Below are 15,858 nucleotides of genomic sequence, written 5' to 3'. Positions count from 1 at the left end.
AGTCCCCAGTGTTATTCCTATGGCCAAGTATCCCCAAGCATCCTCCTATGGGCCGTATTCCCAATGTATCCCTATGACCAAGTTCCCCAAAGTATCCCTATGGGCAAGCATTCTCCAATGTATCCTATGGCCAGTATGCCCCAATGCAATCCCTATGGGCAAGTACTGCCATTTGTTTCATACTTTCCGGAAGAAGGGAGGGATTGGAGGAGGTAAATAAAGGTGGAAGGAGGGACGGAGAAAAGGAGGGAGGATCTCTTGTGAGAGAAACCGAGAGAGAGAGAGCAACTGGCGGCTCCTCCCTTGAAACTCCGAGTCACCTGCCTCTGAAGGAAAGAAAGAGAGAAAGAAAGGAGGAAGGAAAAAGGAAAAGAGGAGGAGGAGGAGGAGAAAAGGGAAGGCAACTCACACAAGAGGAAGAGAATACCCTCAGAAAAGACTCATTTTGGAGGAGGAACCACAGCTCTGGAAAGACTCCAGTCTCTGCATTTTTCCTTTATTTTTAATTCCTTTTCGAAAATAAATAATAATAATCATTTTTAAAAGTGACGCTTCTTTCTCCAAAGCCTTTTCAGTTCAGTTGCCCAAAACTCATCATGGCTTCTGGTTGAATTTATGTAATATATATATCCTCCATTTCAGTCCAAAGGAGAGTCTGGATCCAACAAAGTTGGGTTTTGTTTTGTTTTAAGAAACTCATTTATATTGAATTTTGGGGTGTGGGAGTTTTGAGGAACTTTGGGAAGCCTTTTTCTTTTTAAAAGAAAAGGAGAAAACTTCAAAAAGGAGAAGACAAAGCCAGAAAAAGTCCCCTTTTGCCATGAAGGATTACAGACTTGCCAACGAAAGGAAAATGAATATTTATCACCCACCTCCAGGAGCCCAAAGGCAGGATTTGAACCCAGGACTGAAATACAGCAGTAAGACTCAGGTAAGGATTTCATCCCTCAAACTGGGATTTTTAGCTTTAATTTGTTACAAAGTTGTGAAGATTTCCATAGGAAAGGAAGGTAGGTCACAATGGATAGTCTCCATTTTAAGTTGTTGTTGTTGTTGTTGTTGTTGTTGTTGTGTGCCTTCAAATAGTGTCTGACTTATGGAGATCCTATCATAAAGTTTTCTTAGGCTGAGAGAGTGTGACTTTCCCAATGGGTTTGAACCAGTGGCTGAAAGGTGAGTCAACACACAGGTAAACCTTGTGAATCCAGCAGGTCTACTCTAGGCTCACAGTTGGATGTGGCCAAGTGCCATAACACCCCAAATCCACACAAAGTAATGATAACAAAATTAAACATCACTTTCTGGTGGATTTGGGGTGTCATTCCACTTCCCAGCATCCTATAGGGCCAGCCAAAAATGCACTAAAGACATGTTACGCAAAATGTATATGACCCAAGATATATGTTACGCAAAATACAACTCTGCATCGAAAACTTGCAACGTGTATTTTGTGTGTTTTGGTTGGCCTGATAAAAGGCAGCACTGTTTTGTGGATTTGGGGTGTCATTGCACTTTGCTGCATCCTATAGGGCCCACCAAAATACACAAAAGGCATGTTACACAAAATATATGTTACACAAAATAGTATAACGTCGAAAAGTTGCAGCGTGTATTTTGTGCGTTTTGGTTGGTCTGATAAAGGCATCACTGTTTTGTGGATTTGGAGTGCTCCTGTACTTGGTTAGATGGTCAGCATGGCTACCCCTGGATGTCTTTAATAAGATGTTGAGTTGTCTTTCCACCTTTGTTGGATTCCTTGTTGTGGGAACTGTTTCCCTAACTACTTTGTTGTTGTGTACCTTCAAGGTATTTTATGGCAACCCTAAGGTGGTGAAAATGGGGTTTTCTTGGCAAGATTTGTTCAGAGGGGGTTTGCCCTTGACATCCTCTGAGGCTGAGAGAGTGTGACTTGCCCAAGGTCCCCCAATGGGTTTCCATTAAAGCGGTCTCAAACTGGATTATTTCTGCAGTGTGTTTTGAACCTAAGTGGGGAAACAACCAAAGAGGCAGAAGGTAGAAATGTGGCTTTTAAATATAAATGTGGCAGTTAAAGCGGTGCCAAACTGCATTAATTCTGCAGTGTAGCAGCGGCCTGCCCAGTTCTTGCCTATTTGCTCCATTCTGTCCTTTAGGGTTGCCTAGGAATTGTCTGTTAATAAAACCATTTTGGTTTGTGTGCCGAATCAGAATGGTGAAAGACGTAGTTGTTGTTCGGTGGTTTTGAATGGAGATTAACCAAAGGCTGAGCTTGTGGCATCTCCTTCCAGAAGTGTCTGAACACACTGTTTGTGCTTATACAAGCAATTTTGGGTTTGTTATTCGTGCCCAGAGAGAGGGTAGGAAAACCAACGTAATGTTTGTCCTGAGCCCTTGGGATGGGGCAGGTTATCCGTTTTTGTGGCTTTGTGTTTTAAGTTGACCCAACTTAGGGCAACTACATCATAGGATTTTCTTCACTAGATGGATTCGGAGGAGGTTTACCACTGCCTTCCTCTAACATTAACCCAGGGCCAACCAATGCGATCCAGAGCTGAGCAGTGGCTCTCACTCTGGTCTCCTGGATTTGGATTTCCTGCATGGCAAAATAGGGTTGGACTGGATGGCCCTTGCGGTCTCTTCCAACTCTATGATTCTATGATTCTACTCCAACACTCAAACCACTCCATCATGCTGGCCGTCCCACTAGTTACATACTGTATATACTCATGTATAGGTCTAGAAATTTTAGTCAGAATATTGATCCAAAAACCTGGGTCGACTTATCCACGGTTCAATGTAAGTACTGTCCTTTAACTCTTATATATTAAAAAAAAAGGAACCATGCCTTGGTGAAAGGTGAGAGCTTAATCTCTTCTCGGAGCACCTAAAAGAAGCATCAAACCCTTCTACTATCTCATCCATCCAGCCAGAGAATGCATTCTCTGAAGATGCCAGCCACAGATGCTGGTAAAACATCAGGAATAAACTCTTCTAGAACATGGCCACAGAGCCCCCCAAACCCACAAAAAAACCATATAGAAAGTTAATAAAATTGTCTGTGATTTCACAGAGGCTCTTGAGAGGCAAGGTTTAACTCTTGGGCTGGGATCTATTGTTAAGCCAGGATGGGCAGCTGGGATGGTCTGGATGGTCACTTTCTGCCTCAGCGCCCTTTGAGGTTAGGATACCATAATACTGAAAAGCAAAAGAAATTGACCAGAAGTTCACTTAAATTCTGGCTTTGGGAAGTGGGGGGCTTATTTTATATGTTAAACAGTGCTGTGGGGCCACAACCTCATGAAAAGATGGATTGTCTCTTTTGGAGGCTCCTTGAAGCAGCAAGTCCTCCATTTGGGCCAAGTAAATGACAGTTTCAAGGGCCTGGAGGAGATCAGGACCATAGACCAGACTTTGAGGTTATGCTAAAGCCCCAAGGCTGTCCTTTGTCCGCCTATGTTTTAGGCTGTACATGGATGCTGCTCTTGAATTGTGCCAGGTGGGGTGGTAAAATGCCTTAGGATGCATCTACGCTGTAGAAATAATACAGTTCGACACCACTATAAATACTGTTGCTCCATCCTCTGGAATCCAGGGATTTGTAATTTTACAGGTCTTTAGCCTTCTCTGCCAGAGTGTACTGCTATCTCACAAAACTAAAAATCCCAGGCTTATGTAGGATGGAGCCATGGCTGTCAAAGTGTTGTCAAACTATGTCAATTCTACACTTGGTCTAAAATAAAGAGATGGGCTTTACAAAAAAAATATGCTGCTTATTTTGAAGGCGAAGCTTGTTATCAGCATCTTTATACTCAGCATCAGATAAAGGTGCCATTTCTGTGGCGCATATAAGCAGACCGTGTTTCTACTTATTTATTATCATTTTGCTCGATGATTTCTATGGCACCTTCAAAGCTTAGCTAGTACGGATGCAACCTTTGGGTTTTCTTCCCATTGTGTTACTTTTTGGCTGCAGAGAAAAGGGTTAACCAGCCTTCTCTTGTTAACTTCAGCGTCCTGGTTGCTCTTACATAAAGTAGACTTTCCGGTTCAGCTGGTGAACCTGGGCAGAAGCCGGCTATTTGTTTGTTGGTGGGTGAGGTCAGCGGAGGCCTCCATATTAAGCGGAAGAGTGTGGGTTTTCCATCGTGAGAGCTGCTTTAATTGTTAAATTTTTTTAATTAAAATGCTTGAACTTAACAACAGCAGTGTTCTTAAAAGGACAGGTGAGAAGCTGATGGGAGAATGAAAGAGGAGCGTACTAGATCTTCCTTGTTATCAGTCGCAGTGAAAATTATGAAGTCGAAGGCTTTCATGGCCGGCATCCATAGTGGCCATGTTCTAGAAGAGATTCTTCCTGATGTTTTGCCGGCATATGTGGCTTTGGCATCTTCAGAGCAAGAAGATGCATCCACAGCATCCGCGGTTTGAAAATGTTCAAAAAAAGTATAAATGTCAAATATCAAACCTTGATTTTCCATTTTTTAATAAGGGGCACCATTTTGCTATGTCATTATATCTAATGGGACTTGAGCATCCACAGATTTTGTTGTTCGCAGGGGATCTTGGAACCAAACCCCAGCGTATAACAAGGGTCCACTGTAATTCGATCCCATCCCGCCTTAAAATACAATTAAACAGTTAAGAATTAAAACATGTTAAAAATATGTTTAAAAACTATCATTATAATAACAATAAACAACAATAGACAGTGGACAATGGTCATAGCGGGACATAGCTAAATTTCCATATTTTAGTGGAAAGGTCTGCTGGAAGGGATCCGTCTTAACAGCTTTCTTGAAGCTGTTTAGAGTGGTAACATGACGGATCTAAAGTATTAGTATATTTGGTCTTCTGTATCCATGGATTCCTTATCCATGGATTCAACCGTCGATGGCTTGAAAATATTTGATTTTGCCCTTTTTGTGTAAAGGACACCACTTTACTGCCCTGCTGTATATAATGGGACTTGAGCATCTACAAATTTAGGAATCCACAGGGATAATCTGGAACCGAACCCCAGCAGATACCAAGGAGCCCACTGTACTTGCTAGCCATTCTGAACAGGAAACAACCTGCAAGAAAGAAACTTAATTTAAACTTCAGTTTAATGGATACTAAGGGGTCACTGTACTATGTTAGGAGTATTTTGAGACGTTCAGCCTGGGAGTTCACAGACACAGATGCAAGATCGGTGTCAGTGCGCCACTCTTTTGACTTCCGTCGGGCTCCCTTTTAAAATGAATATTGCAAACAGAATCATGAACTTTGCAGAGATGGGCATTTTGAAACAGGTAACGGAAACGAGAGCCAAAATGATGTAGTGGTTTGAACATTGGACTGTGATGGTGGAGATTAGGGTTTGATTTTCTGCTTGGCCATGGAAACCCACTGAGTGAGAGGGGATTGGCCACTCTGCATCTTTTAGGGGGACCACCTTCCCCTTTTTGGGGTTGTTACCCCAAATGCTGTCAACGCATCGCATCTTGAACAGGTCTGTGGTGCAAGAGCATCCACAGTGCCCTCCTCCATCATCATAGACCCACTGCTGAGAGTATATCACAGCCCCCAACTATCATGGTCCAGTATAATGGTAGCCCAGATCTCCCATGTGTCTGCATTCCTGATGTGAGAAATCAATTGTTTTGTCTAGTATTTATTCCACAAACAGGAAAATGCCGTTTTGTCATAGTAACCAGTGTCTCTATGTTTCCTCCTGGGATGACAAGGACCCAGTAAATGGTAGCAGATGGATGGTTTGCACAATCCTGACATTTCAGCTTCCTTCTGCCCTTTCCTCTGTAAGACTCACATTTCTCAAGGCACCCCTCCCACACATTGCACAGATATACAGAAAGTGTTCTCTTCTTACCAAACATTTTTGGATGACTGTAACAGCTGGCTGCACTGTTAAAGAAGCAGCTGTTTCTCAAAAACACTATTTTGCTCCAATAAAACTAATAAAATATTTTAAAGTTTTTTTTAATTTAAAAAACCCCTGCATTTCAGGACACCCTGCTCTCAAAAGGTAGCTTACCACGATAATAGAAACATGAACAACATAAAAATACAATTGTGCATATACAATGGGCCCTTGGTATCCATTGAGTGTGGTTCCAGGACCCTCCTGTGGGTACCAAAACCCATGGATGCTCAAGTCCCATTAAATACAATGGCATAGTAAAGTGGTCTCCCTTATATAAACTGAGGAAAATAACAAGCTTTGCTTCTGGTATTTATATACATTCCTTTTTAATATTTTAAATCCATGGATGGTTGAATCTGTGGATACAGAATATGTACAGTGGGCATCTTATTTTAATAGCTAATACCCTAGAGGATAGGATCAGAATTCAAAATGACTTTAACCGATTAGAGAGCTGAGTCAGAACTTACAAAGCAACTTTCAGCAGGGACAAAGGCAAGATATACTGCACTTAGGCGGGAAAAACGAAATGCACAAATATAGGATGGGTGGTTTTGACAGTACATGCAAAAGGAGACTTAGTAGACCCCAAGCTAAACATGGATCAACAGGGTGATGGAGCAGCTTAAAAGGCCAATATGGTAATTCTAGGTTGCATCAATAGGAGTGTAGTGTCTAGAGAAAGAAACTACAAATCCCAGAATTCCACAGCATTGATTCATGGCAGTTAAAGTGGTGTCAAACTGGATTATTTCCGCAGTGTGGACGCAGCCCTGGTGTGTGTTCTCCAATTATTAAAACATTAATAATTTTTGCCATCTCGAACACATTCCAGTGTTGTTCAGCCACACGTGTATCAGCTTTCGTCCAGTAGCCCCACTAAGGGGATGCTGGGTATGTGGACTGCGACAGGTGACACCCTAACAGAGGATGACACCACATCCCCTTGGACATCTGCTTTTGTTTGCGGAAATGGGTTGTGGCTCTCTCCTGTGTCCCTTTAAAATGCTGAAGAGATGGTGAGTGTGAGGTGAGGGTAAATGGGAGGAGAAAGGAGAGGCCCCCATTTTAAATAAAAATTATTAAAAATGTTTGAATTAATTTAATTTTATTTTTTAAAAACAATTTAATTTTTTTTAATTCTTTTAAAATTTTCGTTTACCAAATTTTCACTTTAACTACATGAGACTATCTATCTATCTATGGCCAGGTGCATAGCTGGGGTTTTGACCGGAGCAGCACCAGCGATTTTTCCTGCGGAGGGAAGCTGCGGCCACCAAACTGCGCGGCTTCCCTCCGCAGGAAAAAGAACCTGCAAAAAGCGGGTTCTTTTTCTGCAGCGCCAGTTACATCCAAGTGCGCCGATGGCACACTCGTGATGTAACAGGCACGACACGATGTGCGGACACTATGTGTCCATTACGTCATAATGCCGGCGCCCGTGTACATGGGGTGCCGCCATTATGCCGCCACCAGTATGTGCTAGGGTTAGGGTTGCTGCACGGTCCTGTAACCCTAGCAGGGCACGGGCACGGTGCTATAGCGCTGTCTGTACCGCACCTATATATAACTTTCATATATAAATACATTTAGGTTCTGTATATGATTTTTTAGTTTAAAAGTATAATTTTAATTTTGCAAGTTTATGTCACAAGTATTACCATTGTATTCGATCATATATGGAAATTATGATACAAGTAATGTGAGTACAAAACAAAAACGTTACTAAGTATTTTGCATGGTTTGGTATAGGAGGAGGTCATTGGAGGGGGTGACACCATGAATTACTTACTGTACCAACCCTATTGATGCCACTGCTTTCATCTATGAAATTTTGGAAGATATGGGCAATTTGAAAGGGTTTTTTGTGGGTTTTCCAGGCTATGAGGCCAACTATGGATGCCAGACGTGAATGACTTCAATTTGAAAGGGATTTTCCAAACTTTAAGCCATTATCTTATCCCTGTTAAAATCTTCCCGGGACATAATGTGAAATAATAATTTTAAAAAATGAGTACAGGAAACAATACAAATTGCCTGTTAATGCTGTAACTAAGCAACAACAGGTAATTACCTTTTGAACAATATAATGAATAGTGGGAATGAATAATGTTTAAAAAAGGAACTTTCCACATTCTGGGACATGACACCATCTTCTGGAAGATCGATGCGAGTTGCACAACTGGAAACAAACTTGCCTTGATGGCTAACTTTACCTGCTGTGCAGTCCAAACCTATGCATTGCTTACTCAGAAGTAAATCCCACTTTGCTGCAACAGGCTTGACTTCAACATAAGCGCACATAGAAACACAGCTCATAGAAAGAGCCTCAGAGTTCTGAGTGCCACAACCCCTTTGCCTCCCTGCCTTGTTTCATGTTTCATCCCAGACTTGGCTTTCATCTTCAGCCTGGTATTAATTCACTTCTGCTTGCCTTGTTTCAGTCATGGCAACAGAGAGCACAGCACAAAATGCTGTTGGCAGATCAGCTGATAACATTTGTACGAAACAAGAACGTGTTCTTCTGAGCAACATGTTCTGTGTAATGTGATGGTGAACAATTCAGCGTAAGTGTTTGCTAAAGCTAGGAAGGAGATTTGACAGAGAAGGCTAAATGTCTCACAAAACTACATATCCCAGAATTCCATAACATTGAGCCATGGCAGTTAAAGTGGTTTCAAACTGGATTATTTCTGCAGTGCAAATGCAGCCTGAGTCTGCAAAACGTGGGGGTTTTCCATACCCTTAAACTGTCCCGAATCAGCAGGGACAGTCCCAATTAATCCTCTGTTGTCACACTTTTTCAGCTGCTTCTTAAATGCCTTAGCTTTTTTCCTCCTCCACTCACTTTCCCTTCATCCTCACTTTATTTCAGTTGCTTCAGACTGAGTTCAAAGTCCAAAAGCAGTTTGTACATTTATTAACTCAGCTGGAAAGTAAGGGGAGTAGGGCTTCCCAGTAGAGACAGAGAAAAGCAAACTGCTGCAGGCTTTCCAAACTTGTGTGTTGTTCCTGATTAATACCTTTTGTTATCTTGGCCACACTCTGATGTTTCTTTGCCACAAGTGTCCTGGTTTTCATCTGAGAAATGTCGGAGAGTCAGGGTTTTTTGATGGTGGCATAAGCAAGGAGGCTCTTAACCAAAGACTTTGTAGAAGACAGCTCAGTCTTTTAACCACATGGAACAGTCCACATTAGATTCTCCCAATGGGAATTGCTTTACTACGAAGTCCTTTGACCTTGTATACACTCCCCAAATTGGGAGATGACTTTCCAGTGGAGGGATGGGATCCCCAACCGCTGATATTTTGTTCCTTAACTGGCCTTTTCCAGAGAGTGAAGGCAGGAGAGTGGTCTGTGCTTAGTTCCTCTCTGTAAAACGCACACCCAAAATGTAAATAGAGAGTTTATTTTACTTCTCTGCTTTCTAGATTTCATCTGCAGTGAATGATTACTTTTGAAGTCCCTGGATGCATAGTTTGGAAAATAAAAAGCAAAGGTCTATTTGCAGCAGGTGGCCAATAAACAAGGCAAGGTGGCCTTGTAGCCCTTCATAATTGAGGTACATAATGCCACAACTGGAACAGGCAACATAATGTTCGGTGTGGAAGATTCCTGGTCAGGGCCCATTCATGCTCAACAAATATAGGACTATGATTCTACCATAAATACCATGGCAGTTTCTTAGTGGGATTTGTCCTTTGGAGAGGCATAAGAGCTGTCTGGCAGAGAAACATACTACCTAAACTGCAAATTGTAGCATTTCATAGGATGGATCCGTGGAAGTTAACATGGAATCATAGCGCTATATTTGTGGAGTATGAAAGAACCCCAGGTTACTCCGCTTCAACAAATTTGTGTGTGCTTCAACAAATCTTGACGTTGTGTTGAGCCTCCTGATAGCTCCTCTTATGCATCAGTGGCCATGTTTTGGTAGCATAACGAATGGCACACACGGTCTGAAGAATGAAAATAGGAGTGTTTACATTTCGTCCTGCTTTTCTACTTCAGTGCATCAAAGCCTATGTCTTAAACCATCCTAGGAGGTATAATATGAAGATCACTTAATAAATCCCCTTAACATTCATAGAATCATTGAGTTGGAAGAGACCTCAAGGGTCATCCAGTCCAACCCCCTGTCATACAGGAATACGCAATTAAAACACCTCTGTTAGATTGCCATCGAACCTCTGCTTTAAAACCTCCAAAGAAGGAGACTTCACCATACTTGAAGGCAGCATATTCCACGATCAAACAACTCTGACTGTTAGGAAGTTCCTCTTAATGCTTGCATCCATTGTTCCAGGTCCTATTCTCTGGAGCAGCAGAAAACAAGCTTGCTCCCTCCTCAATATGACATCCCTTCAAATATTTAAGCAGGGCTATCATATCACCCCTTAACCTTCTCTTCTCCAGGCTAAACCTCTCCAGCTCCTGTGTCTCTCCTTATAGGACATGGTTTCCAGACCTTTCACCATTTTAGTTGCCCTCCTCTGGACATACTCCAGCTTCTCAATGTCCTTTTTGAATTGTGGTGCCCAGAACTGGACACAGTATTCCATGTGTGGCCTGAACAAAGCAGAATAGAGTGGCACTATTACTTCCCTTCACCTTCTAGACACTATACTTCTAGTGATGCAGCTTAGAATTGCATTGGCCTATTTAGCTGCTACACCAGACTGTTGACTGACTTTCAACTTGTGGTCCACTAAGACTCCTAGATCACGTTTACATGTACTGTTATCAAGCCAGGTGCCCTCCCCCCATCCTATTTCTGTTCATTTCATTTTTAATCCCTGAGTGTAGTACCTTACATTTCTCTGTATTGAAATCCATTTTGTTAGTTTTGGCCCAGCTTTCGAATCTATTAAGGTCATTTTTAATTTTGGTCCTGTCCTCTGGGGTATTAGGTAGTCCTCCTGTCTATCTCTTGTGTGGCAAAAGTATCTGGTTTTGAAAGGGAGAGCATCCATGTTTGTAGTCTTTGAAATGGTGGGTTGATTTATTTTTTGAGATCTGTAGTTTCAGAAAAGTAACTTTTCCAACTCTGGGTTGCAGCTGGAGTAAACCTTCTTGTAAAGCCACAGCAAAATGTTAAAACTTCACAGTGCAGTCTATACCTCTTGGGTAAAGATTAACCAGAATAACCCTCCAATGACCATATTTATGGCAGATCAGCTTTGCCCTCTGGATATTGCAAGATAGGAGGGGTGCTGACGCTGAGAGTTGAGTGGTAAACTATGTCTGATAGTAGCAGAGATTTGAACTCGAGGTTTGGACAGCTGGGGAATTTGCACCTCTCTCCCCCCTACATGATCTTTTCTTGCTGTCTTTTACCTATTTTGCTCATCCTCCTTCACCAGGGATAGAGAACACATGTTCCTTCAGATGTTGCATGACTGCAACTCCCATCTTCCCTCTCCTTTGTTATGGTTGATGGGAGTGTGTTATTGCGTTCTTCAAATAGTTTCTGGCCTATGGTGACCCAAAGGGTTTTCTTGGCAAGCTTCTTCAGAGAGGGTTTGCCCTTGCCATCCTCTAGGGCTGAGAGAGTGTGAGTTGCCCAAAGTCATCAAGTGAGTTTACATGACTGAGCAGAGAGCAGCAATCCAATAATGTTTGGAGAGTTACAGTATATACTCGACTATAAGTCGACCTCATGTATAAGTCGAGGGCAGGTTTTGGGGCCACAATTATGGATTTTGGTATGACCCGTGGATAAGTCGAGGGTAATACCTAGGGCCATGTAACAAGGGATGTTACATGGATGAAGCAGAGGAAAATGATGCCAAAAAGCTTACACTCACCCTAAAGGCTGGATGCATGCGAGAGATGGTTGGTGCTTCTTTTTAGGTGCTCCCAGGATGGACAAAGCGCTTGCATTTTGCCTCTACCCAGAGGAGGCGACCACACACACACACACACACACACACACACACACACATATATATGAGTTAAAGTATGGGACGTACATTGACCCATGGATAGGTTGACCCATGTTTTTTGGGTCAGTTTTTTTGACCAAAATTTCTAGACTTATACATGTGTGTGTGTTAGGGAGTCTCTCTCTGTTTACTTTTTAGAACATGATTGTTGATTTGTTTTACCCGTATTATAATTGATTTCTTATTTCTCCTTTATGCAAACTCTTCTGAGAATTGCTGACCAGGGCGGTATAGAAAGTTGTACAATAAATAAAATACCACTGGAATGAGCTGCCTGTAGATAGAAACAGTGACGCCGGAATTAGTCAGACATCATGTATCCCTCACTAGGCAGAAGTCTGTGATGCGTGTCAAACGGTTGGCAGAATTGGATCCTGGATCTGAAACTGGCTTTGATTCCTGTGATTTCTTCCTTTACAGCTTCATTAGGACTGCTTCCTAAATTCTCTCCTTTGCTGGCAGGGAGATACTGGTCAAACCAGAATTTCTTGTCATGCTAAACTGTACTTTTGACCTCCCTCTTACCTCTAGACTAAGCTTAGATGGCCTGAATGATCTTGTTTATTCCTGCTCCACTGCAAAAAACAGTTTTCTCATGCATTCCAATGAGGCTTTTCTAGTGTTGGGATCTTATGCAACAAATATGCATGTACTATAATCAAGATTATAGCCCCAGTTTAGGCATATCCACTGCACCCTGGAAACAGCTGAAGTGGGAATTGCTGTAGCATTATTACTGTTATTAAAAAGGATCACAAACTCACATACATCCTCTGGTCTTTTGATATTTAGTTATTTGTCACTCATCCCTTGTTTAGTGGTGCTTAGTTTATCTTTCCCTGTTGTTTTCTGTAGGTTTTTTGGGCTTTGTGGCCCTGTTCTGGGAGAATTTATTCCTAACGTTTCACCTGCAACTGTGACTGGCATCTTCAGACGGTGGTGGTATGGAAATATATGGAGTATATATACCTGTGGGATCCTTGTTTGGGAGGAAATGGGGTCTTTTACACATTAATGGTAGAGTTAGTTCAACAAGGACCTGGTCAGAATGCAGAGGGAGGCCATTGAAATCCACAAACACCTGAAAAGAAGAAACACTGCAAGTAAACAAGCTTTGGCTACCAGTCCTGAAAAACACCAAAATCAAGATTGAAGGCAAGCAAACAAACATTACCAGGTTCCTATGTTGGTCCAACTAAAATGCACAGTATACTAGTTGCAAGCTTTTAAAGCTCCACTGGCTTCTTCATCAGGCAAGATGGTACATGATACCAAACAGGAGAAAAAGTAGAGATGTTAGTAAGATGCCTGCATTATGTTGTTTCTTTCCTTAGATAAGATGGTACGGGGAGGGTATCTTTAGCCTGCCATCTTATACCATCTTATCTAAGTATATTGTGCCTTTTGGTTGGCCAGTAAACTTAGATAAGATGGTATGTGATGGCAGGCTAAAGATACCCTCCCCATACCCTCTTATCTTGGTGGATTTTTGTTTGAATTTGCTATAAATCCCCCTCGCATCACACCTCCAGGCTGCACCATTCAACACAGTACACACAAAAACTAACTCCACCATTAACATGTAAAAAAACCACTTCCTCCCAAACAAGGTATATATACTCCATACACTTCCATGCCACCAAAGTCTGAAGATGCCAGCCACAGTTGCAGGCGGAATGTCAGGAATAAATTGTTCCAGAACATGGCCACACAACCCCCCAAAATCCACAGAAAACTATGGATGCCGGCCGTGAAAGCCTTCACATCTTTACTGTTGTCGGAAAGACAGCAAGGAAGAGGCCAGCTGGAGCTCCACAACTTGGGAGACTCCACTCCAAAGGCTCTTTCCTGTGTCCTCACCAATGTGCCTGTGATGGTGCTGGAATCAGGAGGAAGCCTTTCTTCTTGGATCTTAAACCTTGAGCGAGCTTGGAGCAACATGAAACATTTACAGACAGGTGTCAGTTTACACTGAGGTTGCATTGCTGGACATCTGATGTAAATTGAGACTGGTATTAACAGGAGTGGGGAGCCAGTTCTATAGGGATTCATGGGGGACCAGTGGGATGTGCCCCCAAGTTAGCAATTGTATTCAACCCACCATCCATTTTAAAGAGGTTTAAAGTATAAAACACCAGACCTTGCCTTTGTTAGGCTAGAGAAATGTGCAGATGCTCTCCAGATGGATCAGAAGAGAGAGCAAGTGCTCATCCCAAAGGGACTTGGCTGGGGTGAGTTTGTTTGCCATTACGTGATTGTTCCTCTTCAGAGGAGCACAAAGAGAGCAACTGCTAAGAACTGTACAATAATATCCAAAATCCACAAAGAGATATTTTTACGGGGCCAACCAAAATGCACAAAATACTTGATGCAAGGTTTCAAAGCTCCACTGGATTGTTCATCAGGGAAAGGTGTTAAAAATCATACAGAAGGATTTTTTTTAATGACAATATTAGTCACAGGCCTGCCTTTTGTCAAGATGTTGCTGTTATATTGTTCTGTGTTGAGATGATGTGGATGGTGTCCTTCCTCCTCCTGGCCATGTGGCCCTGGGAACAAAGCATTCCAGACCCCAAGAGATAACATTTCAATTCTGTTAGCAATACAAAAAGGTACTTCCTCTGAGATCCATGATGTCTCCTTTCCTTCTTATGTCACAACCCCCTTTGTTAGGCATCATGTATTTCATGCATTTTGGTCAAATAAAGGTATCACTGTTTTGTCGATTTTGGATGTTATTGTACTTTCTTATATGGCTATATGGTACATGGCTACCCCTCCCCCCCCGAATATGCTAAGAATTGTGTTCTTTTGCTGTGGCTCTCCAGGTGGAAAAAGCACATTCAGGAGAGAGAGGCAGCACATCTGCTGTGTCTTCTGCAGCACATACAGAGGGCACAACAAGAAGAGAGGCAGCATATCTCTCGTGTGTGTGTTTATATATATATATTGCACAAAGAGCCCATTGATTTTCCATCCCTACTCAGTCATTGATAAGAAGCAGGCTTTATATGGCACTGGGTTCATCTCTTTTTTTTTTTTCTTTTTACTTGTGGTGTAGTGTTTTGCGTGCGGACAATGACTCTGGAGATCCAGGTTTGACTCCCTGCTTGAACATAAAAACCCACTGGGTAACCTGGGCGAGTCACACTCTCTCAGCCTCAGAGGATGGCAATGGCAAACCCCCTCTGAAGAAACATGCCAAGAATACCCTATGATAGGTTTGCATTAGGGTTGCCATATGTCAAAAATGACTTGGAAGCACACAACAGCAAAGCATGGCTTAGCAGAGTTACCCCTTTTGACATTGTTGGTGTTACCCACTTGTTTTCTCCCCATCATGACTCCCCCACCAAAACAGGCAGCTGGAGCCCTTCCCATTACAAGTCCAAGAATCCAGTTTCTTCCTTCCCCTCATATGTATGTGAATGCGCCTTCAAGTTGCCTGTCGATTTATAGTAACCCCATGAATTCTATAGAATTTTCTTAGGCAAGGAATACCCAGATGTGGTTTTGCTAGCTCCTTCCTCAGAAATACACTCTTCCTTCCACATTTGTGGCTTTGACTTTTGCGGATTTGATTATTCACAATTTTAGCAATATGTTCTTTCTAGGAATATCTAGGTCCTCCAGTGCAACTCTATGGTCAACTTTAATCAAACGTTTCACTGAAGGACTTATTGATTCTTAGAGAGACCACTCCACTAGGCATTTGTAGCTCCTACAACATCTGGGAGATGTTGACCACAGAATTGCACTGGAGGACTTAGAAGTCCAGTCCAGCCCAGTCTGGTTTTCTTACAGCAAAGCTTCAGAACACCTCACCCTCCTGACTCCCTCTCTTGCCTCTCCCACATCCCTTGATTGCATAAGTGCACTGGGAGAGTTATGCATTGTGGGTGAGACTTCCATTTATATATTTATTTCTGGAGAAAGGTAAATTTTAAATGTTGTAAATGTATCTGTGCTGCTTTGTCTCGGATGGAGACTTCTCACATGCAAGTTGTTCCT

General features: G+C 42.3%; 1 protein-coding gene across 2 annotated transcripts in view; it reads left to right on the top strand.

The window, feature by feature from the left end:
- The first annotated feature begins 241 nt into the window (after positions 1-241).
- The window catches only part of ST14 (ST14 transmembrane serine protease matriptase), a 54,650-nt gene continuing 39,033 nt past the window's right edge, over positions 242-15,858 (top strand). For both annotated transcript variants that reach the window (XR_006104789.1, XM_042476861.1), the window contains exon 1: positions 242-931. Coding sequence is in view for 1 of the 2 variants with exons in the window: in XM_042476861.1 (XP_042332795.1) it covers positions 821-931 (111 nt within the window). In the remaining variant the exon portion in view is untranslated. The remainder of the gene's footprint in view (positions 932-15,858) is intronic.

This window comes from Sceloporus undulatus, chromosome 6 (genome assembly GCF_019175285.1).
Source record: "Sceloporus undulatus isolate JIND9_A2432 ecotype Alabama chromosome 6, SceUnd_v1.1, whole genome shotgun sequence".
Lineage (NCBI taxonomy): Eukaryota > Metazoa > Chordata > Lepidosauria > Squamata > Phrynosomatidae > Sceloporus > Sceloporus undulatus.
Note: the sequence above shows the minus strand (reverse complement) of the source record. Positions and strands in the feature narration are given on the sequence as shown.